Here is a 26,164-nt window from a genome sequence, read left to right on the forward strand (position 1 = left end):
TTCAAAATATGAAATAAATAAAAGTTCTAAATCACCTCATGTCCCTAGAATATATATATATATGTAGAAAATCATATATCATAAACCACCAGGTTTTTTTTTTCAATACAAGGTGATCTAAGCAATAGATATTCCCCAAAATAGTATAACTAAAAAGTACATCTGGCCCCGCAAAAAAAAAAACACTCTATGCGTCCCCGTACAGCTGCAGGGTCACCTGTCAATGTGGCCTTGCAGCTGTTGCAAAACTACAACTCCCATATATTAAATATTTTACCAGTTTTTGCTTCAAAATTTTTTTTCCCTATTTTCCTCCTCTAAAACCTAGGTGCGTCTTATAGTCCGAAAAATACGGTATTTACAAAGCTGGCAGACATATTGGCCTTGTTGCCCGTAGCAACCTGTCACACTGCAGCTGTATGATTGGTTGCTGCTAGCAATGATGATAGATTGACATAAAATCGCCTACATCAATGCCTTAGGATTTACCTTGGCTATTAGTATGGGGGGAGGGGGGCAAAAGCTGCATCACTGAGTAGCCATATTCTAAGGCCATGTCCTAGCAGGACATACATGCAGCACACATTGACCTGGGGTGCTTGTGCTCTGTCCACAGCCATAGACTATAATGGGGTCCGTGTGATTTCTGTTCTAGGGACTCTCAAGAGGGAGCACCCCCCACCCCCCCCCCCCAAACGCACACCTGTGTGCAGATGCTGCATATTTTTGGATTATAGGATTTTAGCAAAACTAAAGTGATCTCTTCTACCTTCTGTTATATCCATTCCGTGCTTTGGCTCAAAAAACTGCAGCAAAATCTGCCACATGTGGCCCTGACCTTAGGCTGTGTTTACACGTTCCTGTTGTTGTTAAGCAGGTTTTCGATGAGCGCTGATCCGCCATGTGAGTTTGTTGGCATCTCTGCATTCTCCCATAGTCACCGCTTCACTGATTCCAGCACAGTTAGATTTTTTTCTATTGTTCCAGAACCTTCATTTCAACACTCAATATGCAAATTGGACTCTACTGTCAGGGGGGCGGTTCCTGGCTCTCTGCTCCTGTGTAAGCCCACCCACTTGACAATAGTCCGGTTCTCTATCAGGAAGGGTAGGGGCTAGAGCATACAATCCCAGCTGCCCCAGAATCCTCCCAGCTCTAGATGGCTGTAACCTCATGGAGATATCAATCTATTCAGCTGGAGGCTAAACTGCAGCCGAGTCACGAGACGAGAAATTCCGTGTGAGAAGTCAGTGCTGCCCTGCCTACAGCTAGCGCTGGGGTCTCGCACAGTGTGAATGCAGCTGTAACCTGATCCTTGGAATGTGTTGAATGCGGATATGTCCCCGCTGCTGCCTGTCCTCGCAGGTGCTGCCGCAGGCCCCGGGCTCACGATGTGCCAATGTCCGCACATAATGGTGCCCTGTGTTCTCTGCAGCAATCCTGTTCCCTTCCATTGTTTTCAATAGCGATCTCCCGGCACGGAAGAGGTTAAGTCTCTCTTGGCTCCGCTCCTTGTTTACAGCTGCCCGTGCGTAGCCACGCCCCCTGTTGGCTCCTCTGGTTTCTTATTGGATGGCGGAGATTGCCGCGCTTCCTACTTGTTAGGCTGCAGTCCCAGCGGCGCTATATGATTGGCTACTGGCCTTACTGTATGTGTGGGGCGGCTTTTGCCTCCACCAACATGGCCGCTGCAGCTGTGCGGCTTCTTCTAGTGGCTGGACTAGGGGTAACACGAGCGGCATCGGTAGTAGGTGAGGCCGGTGACCAGGCCCAGGTGTTAGGGCTGCGGCTGGAAGATGGAAGCGGAGTGTCTATGAGCGGAGGTGTCATTAGGGCCCGGCCTGGCTCTGTTTTCCGTCTCCGTCTCTATGGCTCAGGTTTACGGAATGATACCTGGCCTTGGCTGTCCATTGGGGCCGCTGGGGGCCAAGGCTGCAGCCCTGCACTAGACTCTCCCTTACATCTGCTGGATGAGTTTGTGGTGTGCAGTGAACACTCCAGCCTGGTCACTGTGAAGGTTCAGGATGGGGTCAGAGGGGGTAAGAGCTCTGTATATCCCCTGTGTATTCGCAAGGGGGCAGAATGGAGTCTGTATCCAGGTGGGGACACCGTTATCGCAGTGGCGGAGGATGAAGAAGAGAAGCCGCCATGGGTGATGGCCGGACAGCCCTGTGCCCTGTTTTCACCCTCCTCCAGGCTTCAGGCGGTGGGCTTAAAGTTCTCGCAGGAAGACTATATGGATGTATGGCTGCTAGCTGTTCTCATAGCCCTCTGTGTACTACTGTCCGGCCTTCTTCGAGGACTCCAACTGAGCACCCTAATTCTTGAACCTCCAGAACTCGGCATCCTTAAGGACTGGGGCTCACCCTCCGAAAGATTAGGGGCTACTCGGCTGGATTATCTCAGGACTCGATGGGGCGGCTACACCCTTATTTCTCTCCTGGCCTTGTGCTGTATTACTAACGCAGCTGTAGCCGTCCTGCTGTACCGTGCCATAGATTCAATCGCTGGTGCTATTTTTTCAGCAGCTGGACTGCTATTATTTGCTGGAGAAGCCCTGCCGGCCGCCATAACTTCTGTCTGGGGCCCATGGTTGGCGTCCAAGTGTCTATGGCTCACCCAATTCTTTCTGCTTTTGCCTGTGCCTGTTTCATTTCCCCTATCCTGGGTCCTTGAGAAGGTTTTTGGGCAAGATCCGAGCTGCTGTCGCTTGAGATTGAGAATTTTAGAACTGGCCAGATGTGGAGATCCCTACAGTGAGCTAGTGCGGGATGAATTCAGCAAGGGAGCATTGAGGAACAGGACGGTAGAAGATATATTAACACCTGTGAACGATTGCTTCATGCTACCTAGCGATGCTCTCTTGGACTTTAACACCATGTCCAGCATCATGGAGAGCGGCTACACCCGTATACCAGTGTATGAGAACGAGCGCTCCAACATTGTGGACATCCTGTATTTGAAAGACTTGGCCTTTGTGGATCCAGAAGATTGCACCCCTCTGAGCACCATTACACGTTTCTACAGTCACCCTGTCCACTTTGTGTTCAGTGACACCAAGCTGGACGCTGTGCTGGAGGAGTTCAAGAAGGGTGAGGGTCAACGTAGTGTCTGTATATGAGTGTATTCAATAAAGTATAGTTGGGGAGTATAATTCAGTTGGGGTGGGAGCAGAAGATGGACGAATAGTGGGGAAAGGTCAACACAATGGTGGATTCATGGATTAGCCTTCCAGCAGTGATGGTAGAGACATACAGTAAGAGATATGAAAACTATTCTATTACCAAATCATCATCCCCTAGAACCTGCAGCTAAGGTAGGTGCCGGTGCTATCACTGCTAGGTACAATTCAGTATCCGTTCATCTTGCTGTGACCTACTTCTAATAAAATATCACATCATCACGTCCCTTGTGCCTTGCTGTCCTGAAAACATGTTCTCCTTATTCACACCTTGTATGTATTTATACCTTGTCTTCACAGGCAAATCCCATATGGCCATTGTACAGAAAGTGAACAATGAAGGGGAAGGAGACCCGTTCTATGAAGTAATGGGTCTAGTCACTCTGGAAGATGTTATTGAAGAGATAATCAAATCAGAGATCCTGGATGAATCGGATGACTGCAGTAAGCAGGGGGTTAAACTCTTCTTGGCTGGGGGTTTAAAGTGGCCATACATATGTAAAGTGCAGAGGCTCTGTGATTTCCATTATTTAGTGGGTGCCATCACCTAGTGCCCACTATATAATGCCTGCCATAAACCTCTGCACGCAAAACACCAACTATGGTATTATTACCACAGCAGTATTATTTCAGCACTATGTTGTACTGACATGTAGGTACCATACGCCTGTATTGTATTGGCCGTGTATTATTTAGGGTACACTCACATGTAGCATAAAAATTATAAATTGTATCTTTATTTTGTGAATATGTGTGTGTATATATATATATATATATATGTATATACATTTTTATTTTTTTTTATTCTACACGTCCATGGTGTATATCATGATCTGTACGATACTAGCAGCCAATGTATTTTGTTCTTACTCCCCTGCAGCAGAAGTCTCAGCCGTGCTGCCATGTTAGTGTAGAGGATCTGCTCCTTTCCAGCAAGCAGGGCAGAAAGCCATTTCTATCGGTGAACAGTGCTGGAGAAAGTGGCTGTAAGGAAAATGACTGCATGTTGCTGTGTACTGTAAACACCAAGTGGCGGTTTTATATACTGCGTATATAAACATCATAATTTTTCACTGACATTCAGCATAGCCATCACCCAGAGAGAACCCAGTGTTCCTGCCTGCTTGGCTAGTATACCGTATATACCCTGCATCTGCCTCCTGGTATGGAGATCATATGATCAGTTAAGTAACCCCCCATACTAACAAAGGTATCGATACTGTCAGTGCTTCTATTCAATACACAACGCCTGTTCAGCACTGTGTATAGAGAATCTGGTAATACAGCGGCGGTGAAAATCACTGCTGTCTTTTCTCCTGAGTATTTGGTAATTTAATATTCAACTGCATCATCATTCAAGCAAATGGTTTAAAGGTATTTTCTTGGAAACAAAAAATGGCTGGAACTGCTGTTTGGCTCTCTAGTGCAGTGCTGGGGCAAGAGGTTCAAATCCGGTTAGGCCATCATATGCATAAGTGTCTGTCATTGGCAGGTATCCATCGTAGCGTAGCTTTTATAACTGCAGGAGAACACTTACCCCCTAGTGATTCTACATCATTTAATGCCTGGTATGCCCACACAGCAAATACTCAGAGCGAACTTACTGCAGACACTGAGCCAGCAAGCAGGGAATGCTGGGAGATACAGTTTGGATCCTGCACACTGTAGCCCAGATTTACTGTTGTGCTTGTGACTAGATACGGGTGCAGTGTGACACATCTAGTTTGGGTTAAAAAGCTTTGACTTGATAGACATGTGGGTGTGGACTCTCAGAAAATGGAGGTGGAGTTAAAGAGGACCTGTCATGTCCTCCTGCACATGCGGTTTTATATACCGCTAGAAAGCCGACAGTGCGCTGAATTCAGCTCACTGTGTGTTTTCCCGTTATGTGCCCCTGGGCTGGAGATATCAGTGCCGTTAGTTTCGGCACTGATCTCTGCCCACCGTCAGACAGTCTAGTTGGACTGTAAAGAACGCACCTACTGACAGTACTCGTCCATACCGCTGTGCTGTACTATGTTTAGAGTCAGGGGGAGGCATTCCTCACGGCGTCATTGTTGAGTGGTAAGGAACACCCCCTCTTACAGTACAGGGCTATGGACAAGTACTGTCAGGAGGGCGTTCCTGACAGTATAGCTGAACTGTAAGGAACGCCCCCCCTGACAGCACTCGTCTATAGCCCTGTCCTGTAAGCGGGAGCGTTACTTACCGCTCAGCAATGACGCTGAGCTGTGAGGAATGCTCTCCCAGTACAAGTCTATGGACAGTACTGTCAGGACGGGTGTTCCTCGCAGCCCAGTTAGACTGTCAGGGACACCCTTCTGACAGTGGGCAGAGATGGGTGCCGAAACTAACGGCACCAACATCTCCAGCCCCGGGGAACAGAACGGGAAAGCCGACAGTGCGCTGAATTCAGTGCACTGTCGGCTTTCTAGCGGTATAGAAAAACTGCATATGCAAGAGGACATGAAAGATCATTTCAAAGCTCCATGGCTTGCTAAAATTGTGTCGTAAAATTCTGGTCTAAAGCAACTAAAAGGTGGAATAAACATACACTAGCTAGTCTTAAGGTACTCCAGATGTATCATCCAACATCAGTCAGGGCTCATTTACATCTGCGCCCGATCTCCGTCTGTTGGGTTTCCGTCTTCTGCAGACAGTATCCGGCCGGTGAGCGCCTGTGAGCGTTCTGTGCTCTCTGTGGCGAAACCGTTTTTTTTTTTTTTTTTTAACTGGACACAATGTCCTGCATGTCCAACTCTGTGTCCGGTTAAAAAAAAATAAAAAACGGATTCGCTGCGGAGAACATAAAACACTCACTGGCGCTCACGGCCGGACACTTTTCAGACCCATTCAAATGAATGGGTTTGAAAAATACCTGCAGGTTTCCGTCTCCTGTCCAGTTTCGGGCAGGAAACGGAGACCTGTATAAACGGAGACCGGGCGCAGATGTGAACCCGTCCGCACTGGTGTATTTTCATGCTGCCTGTCTAAGTTTACACTGTCTAACTACCATTTTAGTAAATCTGGGCCTGTGTCACTCCAGTATGACATCTCTATACTGGCAAACTACACCAGAGGCAATACATGTGAACATGGGCCTATATGTACTGAGCTGTCCATTCATTGCTCATAGATGTAAATCCAGTTCTCCGGGAAATATGAAGATCTTAAGATATAAGATGAAAAATATTTCATGCCAAATAAAATATATTAGGAGTTTTCCGTTTCCCTTGGGGCATAGTTACATTGCTTTATTTATCTCCACATGGCTCAGGCCCTCAGATGGCAGTAGACGTCCTACTGCCCACGGAGCTTCATCCAGGGCTGTAGAGAAGTCTGTTCAATATGAATAAAGAGGGTTAGAGATGGTGCCCATCTGATGGCTGCTTGGTGAACTAAATTTAGCAGAATTTACACCTCCGTCATTGAAGTCAGGGATGTAAATGAGGATTTTTTTTTTTATTTAGCTCTAATCCTTCATTGCTGTACATCATCCAAGTCACATTAGGGCCGTTGCCAACGCTTATGACCTTTACAGACTGTTCTACGCAGTGTTAAGTGTCAGTTCTTAATAGTGTTGAGTTTGTTCATATATGTAAGTACTGGGGCTGGTTTAAACATGTAGTGCCCATTTTATATGGAGGTAATTTGTATTTTTTCTTAACGAGCACTTTTCACCATCTCTGCAAATTTTGTTCTTAGCATCTGCCAATACATACCACTCCACTGATTTCAGTGCAGTTAGAATTTTCTCTCTAACCCCCACCATTCACGAGCAATCAGTTCTGTTAATTTGGTGACTGATGTAATATTTAAGCTCTGTAATATCAGATGGGCGGTGTCAGACAAGGGGCGTGACTCAGAGCTCCAATCAGAGGCAGCCGATGTCAGAGCTCACAATCACACCCATTGTCTGCTCCTGCCTGACTCCTCCCACCTGACAGTATAGAGCCTGAATAGTATAACAGACACCACAACTAACAGCATTGATTGTTCAGGAATGGCGGAGGTTAGAGAAAAATTTCCAACTGTCCCAGAATCAGTGCAGCAGTGACTATTAAATAGTGCAAGGAGCTGGATTTGTTGGAAGTGGTGAAATGTCCTCTTTAAAGATTGCCTATTCACCTAAAGGAAAAAAAATAACAGCGCGCAACATGGGAAGCATTGCTTGTTAGTAAGAGCTGCCTATCCATTTGTCATAAGTGGGGTGTGCACGGCTACTCTACTTTGCAGCGGGTTAACTGCAAAAGGAGTTTTCTGGCCTTAACAGAGGACCTTTCATCACTGTTTACATCATTTATTAGGTGCTGCTCCAATAATTCCGGTTGGAATTTTTTTTCTCCAGCCCCCACCACTCCTGAGCAATCAATGCTTATAGTTTTGCTGCCTGATATGCTATTTAGTCTCTGTACTGTCAGGAGGACATAATGAAATATAACTTCTGAACTTCAATATGGTGACATTTAGTGATTATTCAGGCTCCTTATACTTTATTCCTGTAGAATCTGCATGATGTATGGTGTGGTGGTCGCTGGTACCATTTGGGTGATAAGTCACGTAGGTAGTTGTTTGATATGTGTCCTCCTTTTATCATCTTTGCAGAACAGAATGTAAAGAAGAAGCGTCCCAAGGTGCAGCCTATGTTAATGCCTCGTGGCGGGGAAGACCTGTCATTTTTCAAGACCAGTGACATAGAGCAGAGAGTCAAGCTGTCGCCCCAACTTTTACTGGCGACACAGCGCTTCTTATCACAAGGTATGTGTCTAGTTTTTCTATGCAGGATTACTTCAGTCTCTTTTCCTCCTATCATCCCAGTTGATAACCTTCTTCCTAGGGAACGTCCCTCTTGTCACACACATCGGAGAGGCCTAGAATACAGTGCAGGCAACATTTCTTACAAATTATTGATATTTAAAGTGCACCTCTACAATTTTTCATAAATGAATAGTGCAAGTGAAAATAAGACATTTTGTAATATATCTTATTAAAGAAATATGTTTTCTTCTCCACTTGACTTTCTCCATATTAGTCTGTAAAAAAGGAGGGAGATAGATAAGACACTCAAATAATTGCTGCAGCTACACTCTGCTATTCATTGCTTCTTTTTAATACTGCTAGGTTGTAGATAAGAAGCTGATAATACACAGAATGAGGCAATAAATCAATAAGCCATGGCATGAGATTTCTACTCAGCCCTGCTCCATAGAGTTTTATTGTTACGTTTCTTATATTCTTTCTATAATCTTCTGATCGCTGTATTGCAGTGTGTTTTGCCTGTAAACATAGAAGATGGCAGACCTCAAGGCCTTCATTAGCTGCCAAGACAATCCGCACCTCACAGCCATGTCAGCAATGGGGGGCGTCAATCACTGTCAAACCCCTCATGTGCTTACATCTCATTGTGGTATAGCGTGCTGACATTGTATACAGTCACAGACTGTCAGTGTTCTTTCCAAGACTTCTATATGGCAAATGTACCTAGTTATGCAGGTTGGAAGGAGGTATAAGTAGGACAGATCATCAGTATTTGGCTGGTAGGAGCTGAGTGGGGGCAAGCTGCAGTACCATGAACAATGGTGCAGGGATAAAACACTAAATCGCTGTTGGCCTCTTCCATTGCTTGGAGAATAGGCCATCAATATGTACTCTTACAATATTAGACTGTGGAACATCTTAACTTCTGGACACAGATGTTCTGGTTAGAAACAATGTCTAGGGATGTGTAAGATTCCACAATCTAATGTATAGGGGCATCCATTGTAATGTACGCTCTATGTCACTTAGCTGTAGTGTTGTGAAATTGATGTAACTGGATTCCCTCCCATTTGTAGAAGTGGAGCTCTTCAGCACCTCCCGGGTGTCAGAAAAGGTCCTCCTGCACTTATTGAAGTTACCAGGGGTCACACAAGAGGTAAAGTTCGATGACAGTGACCGCCTTGCCCCTGAGCACTACCTGTACTTGAGAAGTCAGCCTGTGGACTACTTTATTCTCATTCTGCAGGTAGGTGTATGAGGAGAAACACGGTTTATGGAGGTTTATTCTGTAGTCCAACGATCTTACCTTGTACTTATAGGGTCGAGTACAGGTGGAAATTGGAAAGGAAGGTCTGAAGTTTGAGAATGGGGCCTTTACATACTATGGTGTGGCAGCACTGAACTCCTGTCTGTTAGGTGAGAGCGACATACACATGTTATTACAGAGCCAGAGCGCTATTCATCCTAATGCGTGAATCTAGAACTGTAGATACAGGATCTATTGTTATATTTCTTGTTTTTAGCTCATCAGTCTCCTACCGGGGGTCAAGACCAATTGGAGTCTCCAGATTCTGGCTACTACTGCCCAGATTATTCTGTAAGAGCCTTATCTGACCTTCAGATAATAAAGGTAAGGCTGCCCATACACATAGGTGAAAAATTACATGTAAATAGCAGCATGGCTCATAGCAGCCGGCCATCTGCCAAAATGGCTACCTGCCATCAGGTGGTTTCGGCTGATGCTTTGCCACTTTCTTAGTGTTTCTTTACATTTTTATCTTTGCCCCTGAATGTCCAGTTTCATCTGGTATGTTGATGCTGGGATTGTGTGAACAAACCATCTGATGGATGGCTGGTCAGCCGCTTTCTAGCCAATCCTAATGTCATACGTATGTGCAGATTAAAGGGAGTCTCTCAGTAGGAAAATTGGTATCACGCTAATGGTCCTACTTTGGCTTGTACACTTTCCAAATATGCCTTTCTTATTCTGCATTGCAGCTCCATTTTCATGAAAATTAGGATTTTATTGTTACGCAAGTTAGTTAAAAATGGCTTTAGGGGCATTTTTTTCTCTAGCCGGGGCTTTACTGTCTGCTCCAGATAACCACCCAGACAAAGTGGAAGATGTCGCTCAAAAAATGGGAGTGAAGTTGGTAACAGATAGGGTTGGTTATCTAGAGCTGAGAGTGAAGCCGCAGTAGAAGACGACACGCCGCTAAAGCCCTTTTCAGCTAATTTGCAATAAAATAATTTCCTATCTTTTATGAAAATGGAGCTGCAATGCAGAATAAGGAAGACATCTTTGAAAAGTGTAGTAGCAGCTCTGCAAGGTAATTAGTCTGATACCGATTTTACTGCTGACCAATGGGATGCAAGTAACATGTTATCTTAGCATGTCCCCATTATAGAGTGAAGAGAGGTTTCTGTCCCAGCAATCTGCCTTCCAGCCATAGATTGTTGAGAGGGAGGTTGAGATAAAATTCATGTTGAAGTCCAGGACACGCATTGAAAGTTTGTCTTTGTCATTTCACAATTTTAAGTTGCTGAAACACGTGAGCCATAAGGAAAGGATTTCATGGTGTTATGGGATATATTTAGTTTTATTTGGCGAGGTACAGGCTGTACAAATCCTTCTGATAGTGTCTGAGCTGTTGTACATACAGATATGATGGTGAATGTCTAATTTATTTCCCCAGGTCTCCCGGCTGCAGTATCTGAACGCTCTCCGGACCTCCTACTCCCACACCAGTGCCCAGTCTCCAGACAGCATAGAACTGAAGATATTTCCTACCAGCCAAACCCAGCTCCTGAATGATAAGAATGCTGGCGCAGGCACGGGTAAGGCAAATCCCAAAACTGAGCTAGTGCTGCGTGTTGTTACCAATCCTCAGTACAGTCAGTCCTTATGGATCTGTAGTTCACGTAGAATCTCTTGCCAGGCAATGAGCACCATATTGCAGATTACATGAAGTATAATGGAGAAATCCCAATTATTAATAGGCCTATCACAGTGATGATCCAAGATTTAACCCCTTACTGCCACAGCCAGTTTTAGCCTTTACATTGTGGTAATCATTTTAATTTTTTTCTCATCCCTGTCTTCTGAGACCTGTAAAAAGCCTCCCATTGACTTCAAGGGTTCCTTTTTCTGCTAGCAGAAAAAGGAACCCATTGAAGTCAATGGGAGTTTTTTTTTTTCAGGACTGAAATTCCACTCCAAATTCAGCACCATTTTCCTCCATGTTCACGTTGCAGAAAAGATGCTTTTTTTGTAGTTCCATATTTTGCTGCTCAAAAAAAACAGCAAAAGCATCATCTCTGCAATATGGGGCCTTACCCTAATACAGTGACGGCGAACCTTTTAGAGACTGAGTGCCCAAACAGCAACCCAAAACCCACTAATTTATCACAAAGTGCAAACACTGCAATTTAACCTTAATAATGTGCAGATCCACAATTGCACACAAATACAGAGCTGCAAAATATGGTCCTACGAATGGGCTTTATAGAGCTTTCTGCTCCACTGTGACTCCCACACAGTCAAATCTCCTTTACAATGGACCCCACACAGTATAATCTGCTCCACGGATGGGTGCCCAAAGAGAGGGCTCTGAGTGCCACCTCTGGCACCCATGCCATAGGTTCGCCATCACGGCCCTAATACATAGCTGCAGCAGTCAATAGCAACCGCAGGACCCAAGGAGTTTCATATAAGAAGGGGGATCAATCAGTCTATTGAGACCCCGTGACCAAGGTAATAATGCTTTGGAACAATGATGGATTCAGACTTTACAGTTGAGGTGCATCAAAAGAACGCCCTTGTTAAGCAGAACCAAATGTATTTGTGTCCCCACATAAGACAGAATAATGTAACTACGACCACTGTCTCAGATGCTGTAAGCTTTGGTTAGGCAGACGCTAAGTACAACACAATGAAAAGGAACAGATCTGCTTGTAAACCATGTAGTTGTCCAGAAGCTCCTATCACGCCAGTCAGTAGTTTTTGGGCGCTCTCTGACCGAAACCCAAGAGGGCCCTGACACAAAGTACAGTTTACCATTGCCCCAGTTTTGCCCGTTCATGTGTTGATCTCTTTGTAACCCTATCTATTTCCAGCACTTCTTTTCAACACTGCAGTTATGGGCACAATTGAGAGTGTCAGCTAATAGCTGGTAAAGGCAGAGGTAACTATATACCTATATACACTGTGCTTGATGATCAGTACACCCATCATCTTCCTCTGCTTCCTGCAAGTTCACACGTGCACATTAAGAGTTAAGGGGAATCTATCATGGCATCATTCTCCTATTTGGGGTACATGCACGTGATCAGGATTACGTGGAGATTTCTAAGTGTGAAGTCCACATGTCCATGTAGGAGAATCTGAAATATGTTGGTGCGTATACAAATTCTCATGCAAATCCTGAATGTGTACATGTACATTTCTACCTCCGTTCACCTTTCTAGTATGTTTCTATTCTCTCAGATATTTATAGCCAGGCTAATATAACTGGAGTGACTGGTTCCCGTAGCCTGAAGCCTGTTGGCTCCTCTATAGGTTCTCTCTCCTTGTGTCTTCTCTGTTGAGATTATGTCATTGAAATCACTTCTCTCCATAATTGGAAATTGACGCAGTAAACCATGAGGATGTTTCTTCGTGCGGAACGTCTTCAGAAATGATTTAGTTACATACACTCAATTTACATGTTTTCATACTGGATGGAGAAGCCAATGTGATAGATTCCCTTTAAAAACTGCAGCTTGCTGTGCTTTATTCCACCCCAATAGGCACCAGTGTAATGTGATTTCTTCTGTGTCACGCATTTCATTTACTTTTGCTCAAAGGATTTGCAGAATTCAAGGGATTAATATTACCATATGGGAGCCCAAGGGCTACGGCAGTCCGGCTTTCTCAGACGTTTACCCAATGTACTTTTTTCAGTACTACCACGTAGGAATAGCCTATAAAAGGCTTTTCTTCCCCTACCTTTACAATTCTTCTCCGCACCGCCGTTCCGGTGATATTCCTAGTTTTCTGCGTATGCAAATGAGTCTCCAGACAGCACTGGGGGCGTCCCCTGTGCTACCTGAAGACTCTCCAGTGACACCCTTCTTCTACAGCCACACACATCCTCCTCTGTCGTCTTCCGCATAAGTGATGCTAGTACAGAGCTACTGAGTATGCTCTGTACTCCATAGAACTACATGAACCGTACTCTAATGTAGCAACCACAGAAAAATGGTCGAAAAGACATGCGCCATGCGGTGTGAAAGGGGCAGTATGGTGCATTCATGAATGCTCTCTGCTATAACTGTGTCACCCGGCTGCCACTGCCTTGTTAGTTCTATAGACGTGTGTAAAGTACTTGTTGTGTAGCCGAATACCACTCAATTCGCTCAGGAATGGAGGGGCCAAATCTCATTCACATGACGAAGACCTACAGTGCAAAGCGACCTGCTCTGCTGGGTTTAACCCTGGAGTATGTAAAGTATTACTGTGGGTTTTGTCAAGGGCAGTGCAAAGACAAAGCTGCATTTTTGCAGGTATGGCAAAGCAAAAACTACCTGGATTTGTGTGTTTTGTTTAGTTGCCCCCACAGCTTCACACCATGCCACGTAGCCCCAGCCTAAAAAGGCAGAGCTAGTTTTATAATAGATACGTATAACACACTTATGGTCCTGCAGAATGGTCACTCAGGATTTAGAGGACGGCACCAATGGCTGCATCTGAGGAAGGTAGAAGACTTTTTAAAACAGGGAAGTGACCTGTCATCTAGTGCACTGACTGGAGATTTATGAGCTACTTAAACTTGTTGTCTGGCCCCAAATAATTTTTTCATATTGATAACTTATACACAGGCAACTTGGCCCTGCACAGATCAGATGTTCTGGCAGCATATGAGTGCTGGGAGCACATACAGACTTGCACTGTACTTAATTATTTCTCTTATATACCGCCATCATATTCTGCAGTGATTTACAGACATTCAGTCACTGTCCCATATAGGGCTCACAACCTACACTTCCCGGGAACCACCACTATGTAAAAAGTGAATCTGATTTTTGGAGGTCTCACTGATCACAAGAAAAGGAGTCCTTGTGTTCCTATGCGCTGCCACCCAATTCAAGTGCTGTACTTGGTTATCTTTATCATTCCCATAGACAGTAGCGCACATACATGACTAACATTACACTTAAACAGGAACCGCGTTCTTGTGATCAGTAGGTGTCCCAATAATTAGACAGGTGGTCTGATGCTATTGAGGGTTAACCTTGAAGGACACGCTCACTTACGCACTATTAGTCTAATGCCCAACGTTGTACAAACGCAGCAGAAAAAAAATTGCATTTTACAGTACCAGCAAAGTGAATGAGATTCTGGTTAATCCCATGCAGACGTTGTAGAAAGAAAAAAAAAACACTGCAGAAAAGCTGTGTTTTTGAAAAACACAACATGTCAGTTTTATCTGTGGAAATCCTATAGATTTAATAAGAAAAGAAAAATACAGAAAATGCATTTCCGTGGCATTTTTCCACTGCATTGTGGGGCCTAAATCCACAACAAAAAAATGCTGCAGGAGTAGGGGGCATGCAACACAATGGCTCAGTGGTTAGCACTGCAGCCTTACAGCGCTGGAGTCCTGGGTTCGAATCCCGCCAGGAACAACATCTGCAAGGAGTTTGTATGTTTCCACGTGTTTGCGTGGATTTCCCCCCATTCTACAAAGACATACTGATAGAGGGAAAGTGCAGCAGTGACTGTAAAACGCAGCGTTTTTTTCCAAGGTGGTTCCACTGCATGCAAACCGTAGCGTTTCCGTCGCGTGGGAACCAGGAGGGTGAAGACATTGCACATACAACAGACTGGTTCCAGCTAGTGCCACCTAATGCTTTATAGCAGCAGCCAGATGCCTGTGATCACCTGTACATGGAGGGGCCACCTCACACAAAAGGGGCTGCCACAGGGTCTTGGCCTATGGGGTGACGGTAGTATTTTTTTGCAAAGATGGAATTCTTATAATATTCCTGTGAGTATATTGTGCTTGCACAGGAATGACGGTGTAGACAATCCCATACACATCTCTCTGCGCTTCCCTGTCTGCTGGTCACGCTGGGTTTTCAGAGTATCGCTGTTGCTCTTTGCCATATTCATCATCCTGGTGGTACACTGATTTATGCAATAGAAAAAATATATTTTTGTAATATTATCATTGAGGTTTGCAGCTCCATCGACCATGGATAAAGCTCTGTTTGTCAGGTGGGTTACAGTGTTCTGTGTATTATTAGAGGAGCCGGGCGACAGGTAACAGAAGGTGCAGTGTGGCCAGCTCTGTCTGCCCGCAGGTGAACAGGACCATCCTGAAATGTGAGGCGCCTAAAGCACCCTGGCAAGCCGGAACAGCCAGATTCTGATGATCACTAAGAAAGAAGATATTTGTTCTTCCTTCTTGGAAATCTGGCCACGGATATATGAGAAATGTTTTCGCAAATCCATTGTTCTCCTAGACACCGTGCAAGTGATAGATTTATTAAGGAGGGTCTGGCCTATTAATTAATCACGTGTACACTTGTGTGCCAATATGGAGATTATACTAGTTCGAAAACTACCAGTATAGAACAATCTTATTATCCATGATGCAGAGCTTAGCTCTTGTGTATTAATTTAGGTGAACAAGACATCACACCGCTCCCTGATCTCTGAAATAAACATTGGCAGCTGGGTTAGTCCTAAATTGTAAGGCCTCATGTTTGAGCTCTGTATACTAATACAGCTTATGTATGGAGAATGGAGTCTACCAACACCAAAATCACTTGTAAACCAATGATATACTGTTGTGGGGCTGGATGGTGACGACATGTCAGTGCAGTCTTGCTGGTGAGAAATCCAACTTTTATTCCATACGCAAGTGAGGCCTGGTTCACATCTGTGTTTGGGGAGTCCGGTTGGGGTAATGGAAACCCAAATGCATAAAAAAGCGGTTACCTAACTAAACTAGTAGACCCCGTAGACGGTAATGGGGTCTGTGTGGTTTCCCCACGAAACATGCGGAGAGAAAACTCCTGCAAGCTGTACTTTTCTAACTGCATGTTTTGTACGGACTCCCTGAACGGAAACCCGAATGCAGATGTAAACCGGGCCTGAGTGTTTTGGTGCACTTACCGCAGGTCCACACATACTGGAGCACCCAGGTTTCGGTTGTGTTCACCACCAGAATAGAATGGCTGACATGTACCATAGACCACGATATGCAGCAACCAGAAAACAATATGGTTCTCCAGCAGGTGTGGCCCAAATCCTCATATACAGATGGAATAGAAGTTGCATTTCTCAGCAGCAAGACTGCGCTAGCACTGCCACAAGCAAGATATGGTCACTACACGCATAGCACATACATGATATACAAGTGATTTTGTTGGTGGTAGACTACTGGTAAAAAGAGATGCTACTGGGGCAACACAGTGGCTCAGTGGTCAGCACAGCAGGCTTGCAGCGCTGGAGTCCTGGGCTCAAATCCCGCCAGGAACAACATCTGCAAGGAGTTTGTATGTTCTCCCCGCTTTTGTGTGGATTTCCTCCCGTTCTACAAAGACATACTGATAGGAGAAAAAAATAAGTACATTGTGATTCCTATATGGGGCTCACAATCTACATTAAAAAAAAAAGTTACCATGTAATAATAAATTCCATCACTTTATACATAATGGTGGTCTGACCAGTGCGACACCCACCACAAGGAGAATGACTGGGGCGCCCTGACCACTGTGCTGGAGGGAAGGTGAATGGGCAATATCCAATATCTAAGGCTTTATTCAGGTATATGTGCTCTGCACCAGCCATCTTTCCATTCTGTCTAATCTCTGTGTAGTCTGCACTCCTGCCTAAAAAAACGAGACCATTCACTATATCAGTGTTCCTTAGGACCTCCTAAATCAACTCTGTGGCCAATTCCAACTCAGACCACCACCCGATCATAAATGGATGGCATAGGACATTAACCCTTCGCCCAGGTTTAGAACTGAGATTTCAACTTGTTGCCAAGCACAATGGATAATGTGCCATTACTATCACTTCTGGGGTCTGCTGTGCAGCACGGGGCTACCAATAAGGATCTTTAGCTACTACATTGTCAGGGCTTCTCATTTTTGGCTAGCCTTAGTCTGTCTGTAAATCATATTGTCCATGTAACCTGATAAAATGAGTATTTTTGACCCTACAGATATAAAGATGGAAGTAAAGAAAGATGCAGTGAGACTGAGTGCTGGCGTGCAGCGGAGAGCAGAGGGCTCATCACCCTAAACACCCTTACCTCACCACAGAAGCCTGGGATCAACCTTGCGCAGAAACTCCTTTGTGGAGTGGACAGTGTCTTACCGATGCCATTGCAATGTGCCATTCTTATACAATGAACTACTTACTGTGTAAAGAAAGCATTAGTGTCATGGATTTCCCTGGCAGGCCACAGGGACGTCACATCCTTTGTAGCTGGAGCTCTGCAGACATTTCCTGAAGATATTCCGTCCTCGGAGTAACTGTAGACAGTCGCCTAGTGTTAGAGCAGCCCTACTACCAACTCTCCTATAGAGGGGAAGCCTGAAGATTGTGAAGGTGTAGGGTGTATTCATACTTTATAGGATCTATAGACAAGATATGGTATATGTTTATTTTGTATTAAGCTAATCGGGGGCTGGGATATGGAAATTGGAAGCATTTATGACAATGAAAACAATTTATCCTCATGATCTGTATTGTGTGGTAACTGTAAAAGGATTTACAGGATTTGGCAACCCAACCAGATCAAGTAATGAAGACATCTGTCCAGTGCAAAGTATCCATGACGGTTGTGTCACCTTATAGGCATGTAGGATGATGCCAATTGTCAGCTAAATACTGATCCTGAAGTCTCAGGAAGAAAAGACATCAGCCATAGTGGAAGGAGCCAGGTCGGCGGCCGTGTGTCCTCTGCAGTCCTTTAAATGCAAGAGACCTTTACAGTGACGTAGAAGAAAGATGGACAACTCCCGGTGACCGCCTTCTGCTGCCTGTCCAAGAAACAGCACATGTCAATGTACGGGACCAGCAAACAAATCCGCACGGCCAAGGAGTACCTACCCCAAAATATATAGAGTTGGTAGTTTGAGTAGATGGGGGCATATTATGTGTGAACCATGCCATAAAATAGATGCAAGCCATAGGAGGACTAGAAGGTAAAGGGCTCCCTGTTCCTCCCCACTGTACTCTTTAATAAAGATGAGTGCATTGTTGCTCCATTCAGTATCCGAGACTGCTGAAAACAGGTGAGCGCTGTACTTTGCATCCTATGAATGGAGGAGCGGTGCACAGGCTTCATCCATTCATAACCACAGTGAGAAGAAACGGGGCTCGAGACCGTCAGGACTGTGGGGTGGTAATGTATCACATGGATAGCTTATAAATGATCTTCTTGGGGAACTTCTGTAAGCATAAGCCCACACATGGGTGCAATGCAGGCAACTCAGAGTGGGCCTGCCCATGGTTAAGCCAAAGAAGACTGGTGGTCACAGCGGATTTGAGTCACAACTCCTGTACCGCTGACACTGGCTTCCAACCATTGTATATAGTGGCCAGTACCCAATGTGTCTTCCCAGCCTATCAATTCACAGCAGCAAAACTCCTTTCAGTAAAATCTAGCTAAGGGTAAGTTCACACTGTTTTTTTTTGTCAGGATTTTGAGGCCGTATCCGCCTCAAAATCCTGACCAAAAAGATGGCTCCCATTGAAATCAATGGGAGCCATTTGTTCCAGCTCATTCTTTCAGGCGGATTCACCTTGTGACATCTGTCTGAAGACACTCCATTGATTTAGGCCTAATTTGGAGCGAGTGTGCAATTGTATCCTGGTGCACTGTACTGGCATCCAGTCACAGCTACTACTCAGGTTCCGGTCCAAAAAACCCTGTATGAACTTACCCTAAGAGTGCATTGTTATAAGATATTGGCTGAGGCTGTACCTATAGGGTCACTGAGCACCAGTTATAAGAGAATACTCCTATACAGTATGAGTATATGATATTCCCCATCCCTTACCTTGTGAAGCACGGTCCTCCCATCAGAGTCTGCCTTAGTGGGGTCGGCTCCGTTCTCCAGTAAGAGCTGTACTACTTGGAGATGTCCGCAGTACGCTGCGCGGTGCAGAGCGGTGCTGCCCCCATGTGTCTGTGCGTTACTGTCAGCGCCGCTCTTCAGAAGAAAGCTGCACACTGCTAAGTGTCCGTGACGGCTGCTGTAGTGCTATGTGAGGAACAAAAAACATGGCAGTCATGTATGTACAAGCCTGAAGAGATGAAGTGACTGTGGTATCTGCCAGACCTGCCCCAAAAAACTAACTACAAACCCACTACCCTATATCTGTGCTCATGCTCATCATAGCCTCATGGTCACAAAATCCATTTTAAGTGGGTGAAACATTTGTCAGCTGGCCGACATGTTATAGGGGCCAGACTCAGAGAGCTGCCTATTGGGGTATATTCAGATTGTCATAAAGTGGCTACAAATCCCATCCTGACCAAATGACCCAAACTTGGGAGCTATGATGTCTGGGTGATGAAACCCAATTACGATGGGATTTGCCGCCATAATAAGGACTGCATAAAGTAGCCAGTATTATGGCCAAGACCTGGATCTGATCTCTTCTTAAATCACAATAGGTTAAATCCTAGGTTTTCCCTTACGTGGTCATATTGTGTCCAGTAAAATAACAGACCCCTTTATAGTCAATGGGATCCTGAGAAGTCTGTACACTGACTAGTCAGCTTGCAACGAAGTCTATGGAGAAGGATGAAGGAAGGTATACAGACATGAGACATTCTACAATGTCTACTGAGTCATTGCTCTTCTAACAGATCAGGATAGTAAGCACATGATAATGTGGCTCTGTTGAGAGACAAAACAGTAACTGTATAAGTGTAAAAGTGGTGAAGAAGTTACATATTATTGCACAAAGAAAATTTACATCAGTTTTTTGGCGCAAAAATAACAAATCTACCCCATGTGTACGGCAGGTATAATACATAAAAACAGCCCCAATAGGTATATAGTGTCTGAGATTACAGAGAGGGGTGCAATGAGTCCTGTGTGGGGTACAATAAGGATGTGACCCATTCAGGGGCTGCAATATGGATGGAGAATGTAAAATAACAGAGACAAGTAATGAAGACAACACTCATCTCACCAGGGCCGTGTAACCAAAGTTGTCAGCCAGGTTGGCATCTGTCCCCTTCTGGATAAAGCGCTGCACCCGCTCCAGGTCTCCATCCATAGCGGCTGACCATATACCTGGATCAATCAGAATCTATATCAGATCATAGACCGACCTCAATACACAGGGAATCTCAGTGTAAGTCATATGAACATCCCCAGCACACAAGACACATTGTAATGTTTACGGACACTTGAGAGGTTTTGAGAAAGTGAAGAGGCCATGGCTTCAGTTCTCCAGTTCTGTCCGAGCGGCCATTTTGGTGAAGTTTTCTGGAGAACTGAGCATACATCTCAGTATGCTCAGTTCTCCAGAGAACTACACAAAAATGGCCGCTCGGCCAGTACTGGGCATGTTCAAGTGGCCATTTTGATGTAGTTCTCTGGAGAACTGAGCTTTGAACTGAGAACTGAGGAATATCAAGGGAAGACAGAGCACAAGCAGTGGACGGACGGTATTAAAGGTATGAGGCCTTAGTGGCTTAAAAAAACCGGCAGGAACAACAGAAGATGTAAAGGTGGTGGTAGCATAAAGGCTATTCAAACACGTGTTTAGCTCAAAAGCACTTTTTCCAATTATAGAGTCCCCTTAAAGGGATTCTACCATTAAAACCTTTTTTTTTTTTTTTTTTTGTGGACAAGACGTTGGAATAGCCTTTATAAAGGCTATTCGTCTCTTTCCTTTAGACATGGTCTCCACTGCGCCGTTCCTTAGAAATACCAGTTTTCACCAGTATGAAAATGAGTTCTCTCGCAGCGATGGGGGCGGGCCCCAGCGCTTAAACAGTGATAGGGGCGTTCCCACCACTGCCAGAGAAGTGTCTCCAAGCGCCGCCTCCTTCTTCGTCCGCAGCATCATCTTCAATGTCTCCTTCCGACAAAGGCTCGTAACTTCTAGGATTCGGGCCTTGGGCAGAGCAGACTGCGCAGGCGCACAGGTCACGGGAAAATGGCCGCTTGCACAGTATTGTTAGCGGCCCTTTTCCCATGGCCTGTGTGCCTGCGCAGTCTGCTCTGCTATAAGGTACGAGCCTGCGCCGGAAGAAGATATTGAAGATGACGTGGCGGACGAAGAAGGAGGCGGCGCTGGAGACACTTCTCTGGCAGCGGTGGGGAAGGCCCCATCGCTGCGAGAGAACTCATTTGCATACCAGTAAAAACCAGCATTTCTAAGGAATGGTGCAGAGACCACGTCTAAAGGTAAGAGATGAATAGTCTTTCTAAAGGCTATTCTGACGTCTTATCCACACAAAAAAAAAGTTTTAATGGTAGAATCCATTTAATGTTTAGAACTAACGCTTAACGTCCATCTACACTACGTTATTCTGAAGGGACCCAAAAGTCCTGCCCCCTGCATTACTACGTCCACTAAAGAAATAGACATTTGGGAGACCGGGGCCACGCGCGGCATTTTACAGTCACTCTGAAGTATACAGGAGTCACACGTCGCAGGTAAATAAGTGCAGCAGAAATGCCGAGATTTCTAATACCATTGCGGCGTTGGACATCACAGCCTGTCACTGATACCTACAGAAACACTGACGGTGTATAGGTATAATGGAAGCAGAGAGTCTGCAGCGGAAACCTCTATGGACTTTCTGTGAATGCTTTTCCACTGCAGATTTTCCCGCCGAGCTTTTTCGCTGCAGCCTAGTCGTCCGATGATAGCATTTTGTAATGAGTGGTAGCAATGGGCACTACTTAGGCTTTGTTCACATCTGCGTTGGGAGTCTCCGTCGTAGATTCTACCGAAAATCAGCAGAGAAAAAAGTCCTGCACGGTTACAGTAGAGCGGCGGAAACCCACTAACCCCATTATAGTCTAGGGGTCTGCGGGTAACCACTGTTTTAGTGGACGGGCTCTCTGTCATCCAGGTCCCACGGCATATATGAATGACAGAGCATGGCGCAAGTGTGAACCTAGCCTAATGCTAGTGTGAGCGCACCTTAAAATTAAATCGGTAGACGAAAAAGTCTTGCAGCTTTTTCATTCACCACTTTCAGTTTAAAAGGGTTGTCCAATCAGAAACGGAGAACTCCTTTAACTTATAGATCAGCTGGGGGCGGGCGTCCTCCAGGCGTGTCCCCGGTTTTCTGCTGAACGGGTTTCTTCCAGAGTTCAGCTGAAGCCACGTCAGCAAAGGGCCTGTGATGTCACTACCTGTGACATCACGAGTCCTAGTCCTGAGACCGCCGATTGGCTTTAGTGGTCACGTGACAGCTGAGTCCAATCAGTAGCTGCAGCATAACTCAGATAAAAGACCCGGGAGAAGCCACCTGAAGAATCGGGGTGCATGGGAGGACACCGGAGTATCGGGGATTGTATGATTTTGTTTTTTCTCTCAATGCCCCGGTTGATTTAAAAGTGTTTTTCATTTTTGCCCTATAAAACCAACAAAAGTGTCGCGTGATGTGACACGTATACGGCGTGTGAGAGTTTGCGCGCCGTATACGCTCCCATTGATTTCAATGGGAGTTAGGATCGTATACGCCGCGTTATTTTGCGGCCACAAAATAACGTGGCGTATACAATCCTAACTCCCATTGAAATCAATGGGAGTGTACACAGCGCGCAAACTCTCACGCCATATACGTGTCACATCACGCGGCACGTTACTCCATGTGAAAGCACCCTCATAGTCAATAGGATACGTCGGGCGCCATACGCATGTGCTATTTTAGCAGTCTGCCTGTCCATTGTTCTGGTCCAGAAAAGCAGCCAGCCAATGCTAGTATGAACCCAAAGGTGCAATGAGTTGGAGGACTACAAGCACCAGCATGCCAGTGTAGTGGCCAGGACTTCAGTGAGGTGCATGTATCTGGTGCCGAGGCCAGCACAGTTACCTCTCTGGAAGTCCATCTCCTGCACCGTCTCCCGGACACCCTGGGTGGCTCCTCCGGTGCAGCACACATCACACACCCCAGGAGAGGAGGAGCAGCCATGCCTGGAGTCCATGGCTCCTCAATATGCTACACGCTCTAAGCCGCCATGTCAGACTGGGCCCAGAAGTGCCGGCCGGGGCAGCCAATCAGCGGAGGAGAAACCTCAGCCAATCATCGGCTTCACTGCATTACCTTAAAATGTCCAGCAGATGGCGAACTTCTATTAGTTTGATTCTTACACGTTATATCCGCGTCCGAACGAGTCCCGGCCATTAACAGTATTAAGGAAATAATTCAGAATTAAATTATAATAAGAAATAATTAAAAAGTGTTAGCGTTGCAAGTGTTTTTTCTGGTTAAAAATATTAACGAGATAAAACCTTTTTTATGAGATATTCCTTACTTGTCCAGCAGGTGGCGCTGCCGTCACGCTTTTGTGCTGTGGGTGAGTTCTGCAGTATTTGGGCCTCAGTGCAGGGTCTGGGTTGTATCTGCTGAGAGGGTTGGCATCAGTTCACACAGCTCATGTGCAGATGACACTGAATGTCTAACATCAGCCATTGTAAGGATGGATTCACACTCTGCAGAAATATCTGTGACTGAAAATCAGCGCCATTCATCTAAAGGGAGATAACTCCACGTGCCTGCCGCCAGATCCTGGCTATTCTATTCACATGAATGGGACGCTTGCAGAAATGTGTGCAATAAATCTGCTGCATGTGAATTTAGCCTAAGGTTGGGTCCTCACAAGACATTGAACCATTACTATTGTAATGTATATAGCACCATCCTTACAGGGGTGTCCTGGTCACCCCCATTTCCACTGTCAGTCCGGGGTTCCTCGGGACTACCTACCCTCCAACAACTAGAAAGTTAACCATAGGAACCTTCAAACTTGAGTGTCTTCAGTGGGACCACTACTGTATTACTGTAGCAGAGCCGGGGCCTACTGGATGATCCTATGTCCCTCCTCTGTCCCCGCTCCCACATTACCCCACATGATATGATGTCATCTCAGGATAACTTTATATGTCCAAGCTCCATCCACATGTTACAGGACACGACTGGTGACGGCTCATACAGTTTTATGTTTGTGTAATGACAGTCACCTCTATTACAGAAGTGTCTGACCCTGTATAAGCAATGCCGCCCCTGCTACCTCTTGTGTCACCCCCTCTACCTCATAGATTGTAAGCTCTTGCGAGCAGGGCCCTCAGTCCCATTGTGTGAAATGACTTTCTTTGTAATGTATCTTTCTGTCTGTATTTGAACCCTACAAATTGTACAACGCTGCGGAATACGTTGGCGCTATATAAATAAAATTTATTATTATATTATTATTATTATCCTATAGTACTCAGTAGGGAATGGCCGACACAGCGCTATTTATAGGATTGGGGTAACTTACTGATGAGTGAGGGGTCTTTGCTTCATTTTTTTCCACAGCTTTATATGGTGCTTGTACCCTTCAAGTCAGGAAACCCCTTCCCCAAACTGTTGCCACATTTACACACTAAAAATTCTCTAAAATGATCAAATTGTCCCTCCACATTGCCAGATGGTGAGGTATAGATAATATATCCTCTGGGGTACGGCGGACGGCTGCCACCATTACAGCTGCCTCCTGGCATTACACATGGAGATCCCAGAGCAGGACATGGCTACACATCCATCTTATGATGAACAGGGCTCATGTTGCCCCCAACACAGTTTAGGATGTATTTTGCACTACATATATAGCACTGGATCGTGTTTTGTGCCCATGGTGTCCCCCGCACACTGATAACCATCGCCCCGTGGAGATGAATGCCCCCTCATTATTCAGGAATTGACATTTTCTAACAGATGTTGTGACAACTGGACAGAAAAAGTGACTTTAGGCACCGATATAGTATGGGGTTAAACCTCCCATTGCTGTGGCTTGTTTCCCAAAACAGTCCCTGGGAACCATTGAAAGAAGAAAACAGTCTCCAGTTCTCCCTCTCCCACGGGAAGTGAATTATCTTATCTAAGCAGCTGCGATATGTCAAGTCCCCTTCCAAGTAAATGTTCCCAGCCGCTGCAGAAGCAGGAAGAATAGGGAAGGCCTAAGACTTACTAGCGGGCACGATTCTCTACAACTTATCTCTCGCCACTTTTCTAGTAGAGCAAATTTTTATAATGGCTGGTGAATCGCCAGTTTACTTATTGTACGCCAACAACGGGCGCACCGATCATGTGACCTAAAATATCTAATCCTATGAATGTGATGCTGCGAAATAGAAATTCTCATTATTATTATTTATTTATTTTTTTTAACACTTTAAAGGGGATCTTTCACATTTCCTGACACTGATGGTATTATACACCGTTAGAAATTCAGAGCACTGTCCGGTTTGCACCTTGGGGTTTTCAAACTCCTCCCATGAGGCGACCTGAAGCGAGCGCTTCAGGCGGTGCTATGCCAGGGCCTCAGGGAGGGCGGCATTTTTGGTTACCTAAGCCAGTCCAGGACAAGCACCGAGCGGTGGTTTGGGGAGGCCACTGGAGCAGCGCTGCTCCAGCAGCCTCCTCTCACGCTCAGGCAGAGAGCAGGTTGTCTCCGTGCCTGCTCTCTGCCGGCGAACGGCGCTAAGCCCCGCCCCCTGCACTTTGATACGCCCCCTCCGATCCACCACGCCCCCTCCGCTCCGCCCCCTCCTCCCGGCAGGGGGGGGGGGGGGCGGCTTTCTGTAGTTCGCCTCGGGGGCGAAAGGAGCAGGTTTGCCCCTGGGTTGGCGTTATTGCTGCCGTTAGTATCAGCAATGATATCTCACCTTATAGCCTTGTGCCCCCTGACAGTATTCTTCTATAGCCACTCTTCTGACAGTGGAGGGATCTCTCCGGCACCTGGGCATATACCGGAAAAGCGGACAGTGCGCTGAATTCAATCTGATCCAAAATCGTCATTGTGAACATAAGCCTAGTGCCCACCAATGGAATTGATTCTGGGGCCCAGTATACGACTACATGGAACTATTACCGCCTTCCCGTTTTCTTGAGGATTAGTCTGCTATCTAGATCTTGCTTTAGTTTAGGACCCCCTTAGATCTGTGAGCAAGAGAATTGGGGAACACTCGGCGACAGTAAG

General features: G+C 45.6%; 2 protein-coding genes across 3 annotated transcripts; one reads left to right on the plus strand and one right to left on the minus strand.

The window, feature by feature from the left end:
- The first annotated feature begins 1,651 nt into the window (after nucleotides 1–1,651).
- CNNM3 (cyclin and CBS domain divalent metal cation transport mediator 3) lies at nucleotides 1,652–17,505 on the plus strand. 2 transcript variants are annotated; one of them, XM_075272910.1, is made up of 9 exons: nucleotides 1,652–3,092; nucleotides 3,482–3,625; nucleotides 7,787–7,939; nucleotides 9,016–9,185; nucleotides 9,259–9,355; nucleotides 9,463–9,569; nucleotides 10,636–10,777; nucleotides 12,056–12,123; nucleotides 17,158–17,505. In XM_075272910.1, the coding sequence occupies exons 1-8, from the start codon at nucleotides 1,652–1,654 to the stop codon at nucleotides 12,103–12,105; spliced, it is 2,304 nt and encodes a 767-aa protein (XP_075129011.1). In that variant the 3' UTR covers nucleotides 12,106–12,123; nucleotides 17,158–17,505. The 2 variants fall into 2 exon arrangements, with proteins under 2 accessions (XP_075129011.1, XP_075129010.1); XM_075272909.1 differs by lacking the exon at nucleotides 12,056–12,123.
- A 113-nt stretch (nucleotides 17,506–17,618) lies between these two features.
- ANKRD39 (ankyrin repeat domain 39) lies at nucleotides 17,619–23,180 on the minus strand. Its single transcript, XM_075272916.1, has 4 exons — nucleotides 23,017–23,180; nucleotides 20,148–20,251; nucleotides 19,004–19,207; nucleotides 17,619–17,980 (listed from the first exon to the last, which is right to left on the minus strand). Exons 1-4 carry the CDS (start codon nucleotides 23,126–23,128, stop codon nucleotides 17,843–17,845), a joined length of 558 nt encoding a protein of 185 aa, XP_075129017.1. The 5' UTR covers nucleotides 23,129–23,180; the 3' UTR covers nucleotides 17,619–17,842.
- Nucleotides 23,181–26,164: the final 2,984 nt, after the last annotated feature.

This window comes from Leptodactylus fuscus, chromosome 5 (genome assembly GCF_031893055.1).
Source record: "Leptodactylus fuscus isolate aLepFus1 chromosome 5, aLepFus1.hap2, whole genome shotgun sequence".
Classification (NCBI taxonomy): Eukaryota; Metazoa; Chordata; class Amphibia; order Anura; family Leptodactylidae; genus Leptodactylus; species Leptodactylus fuscus.

Excerpts from the sequence above, each read along its gene's own strand:
- CNNM3 (XM_075272909.1), top strand. The coding sequence starts at position 1,652 with ATGTGTGGGGCGGCTTTTGCCTCCACCAACATGGCCGCTGCAGCTGTG. Across the intron at positions 3,093-3,481 it reads GCTGGAGGAGTTCAAGAAGG|GCAAATCCCATATGGCCATT; the intron begins GTGAGGGTCAAC and ends TTGTCTTCACAG. Across the intron at positions 9,356-9,462 it reads ACTGAACTCCTGTCTGTTAG|CTCATCAGTCTCCTACCGGG; the intron begins GTGAGAGCGACA and ends TCTTGTTTTTAG.
- ANKRD39 (XM_075272916.1), bottom strand. The coding sequence starts at position 23,128 with ATGGACTCCAGGCATGGCTGCTCCTCCTCTCCTGGGGTGTGTGATGTG. Across the intron at positions 20,252-23,016 it reads GGAGATGGACTTCCAGAGAG|GTATATGGTCAGCCGCTATG; the intron begins GTAACTGTGCTG and ends TGATTGATCCAG. Across the intron at positions 17,981-19,003 it reads GGAGGACCGTGCTTCACAAG|GCAGCAGAAGGCGGTCACCG; the intron begins GTAAGGGATGGG and ends TTTCTTGGACAG.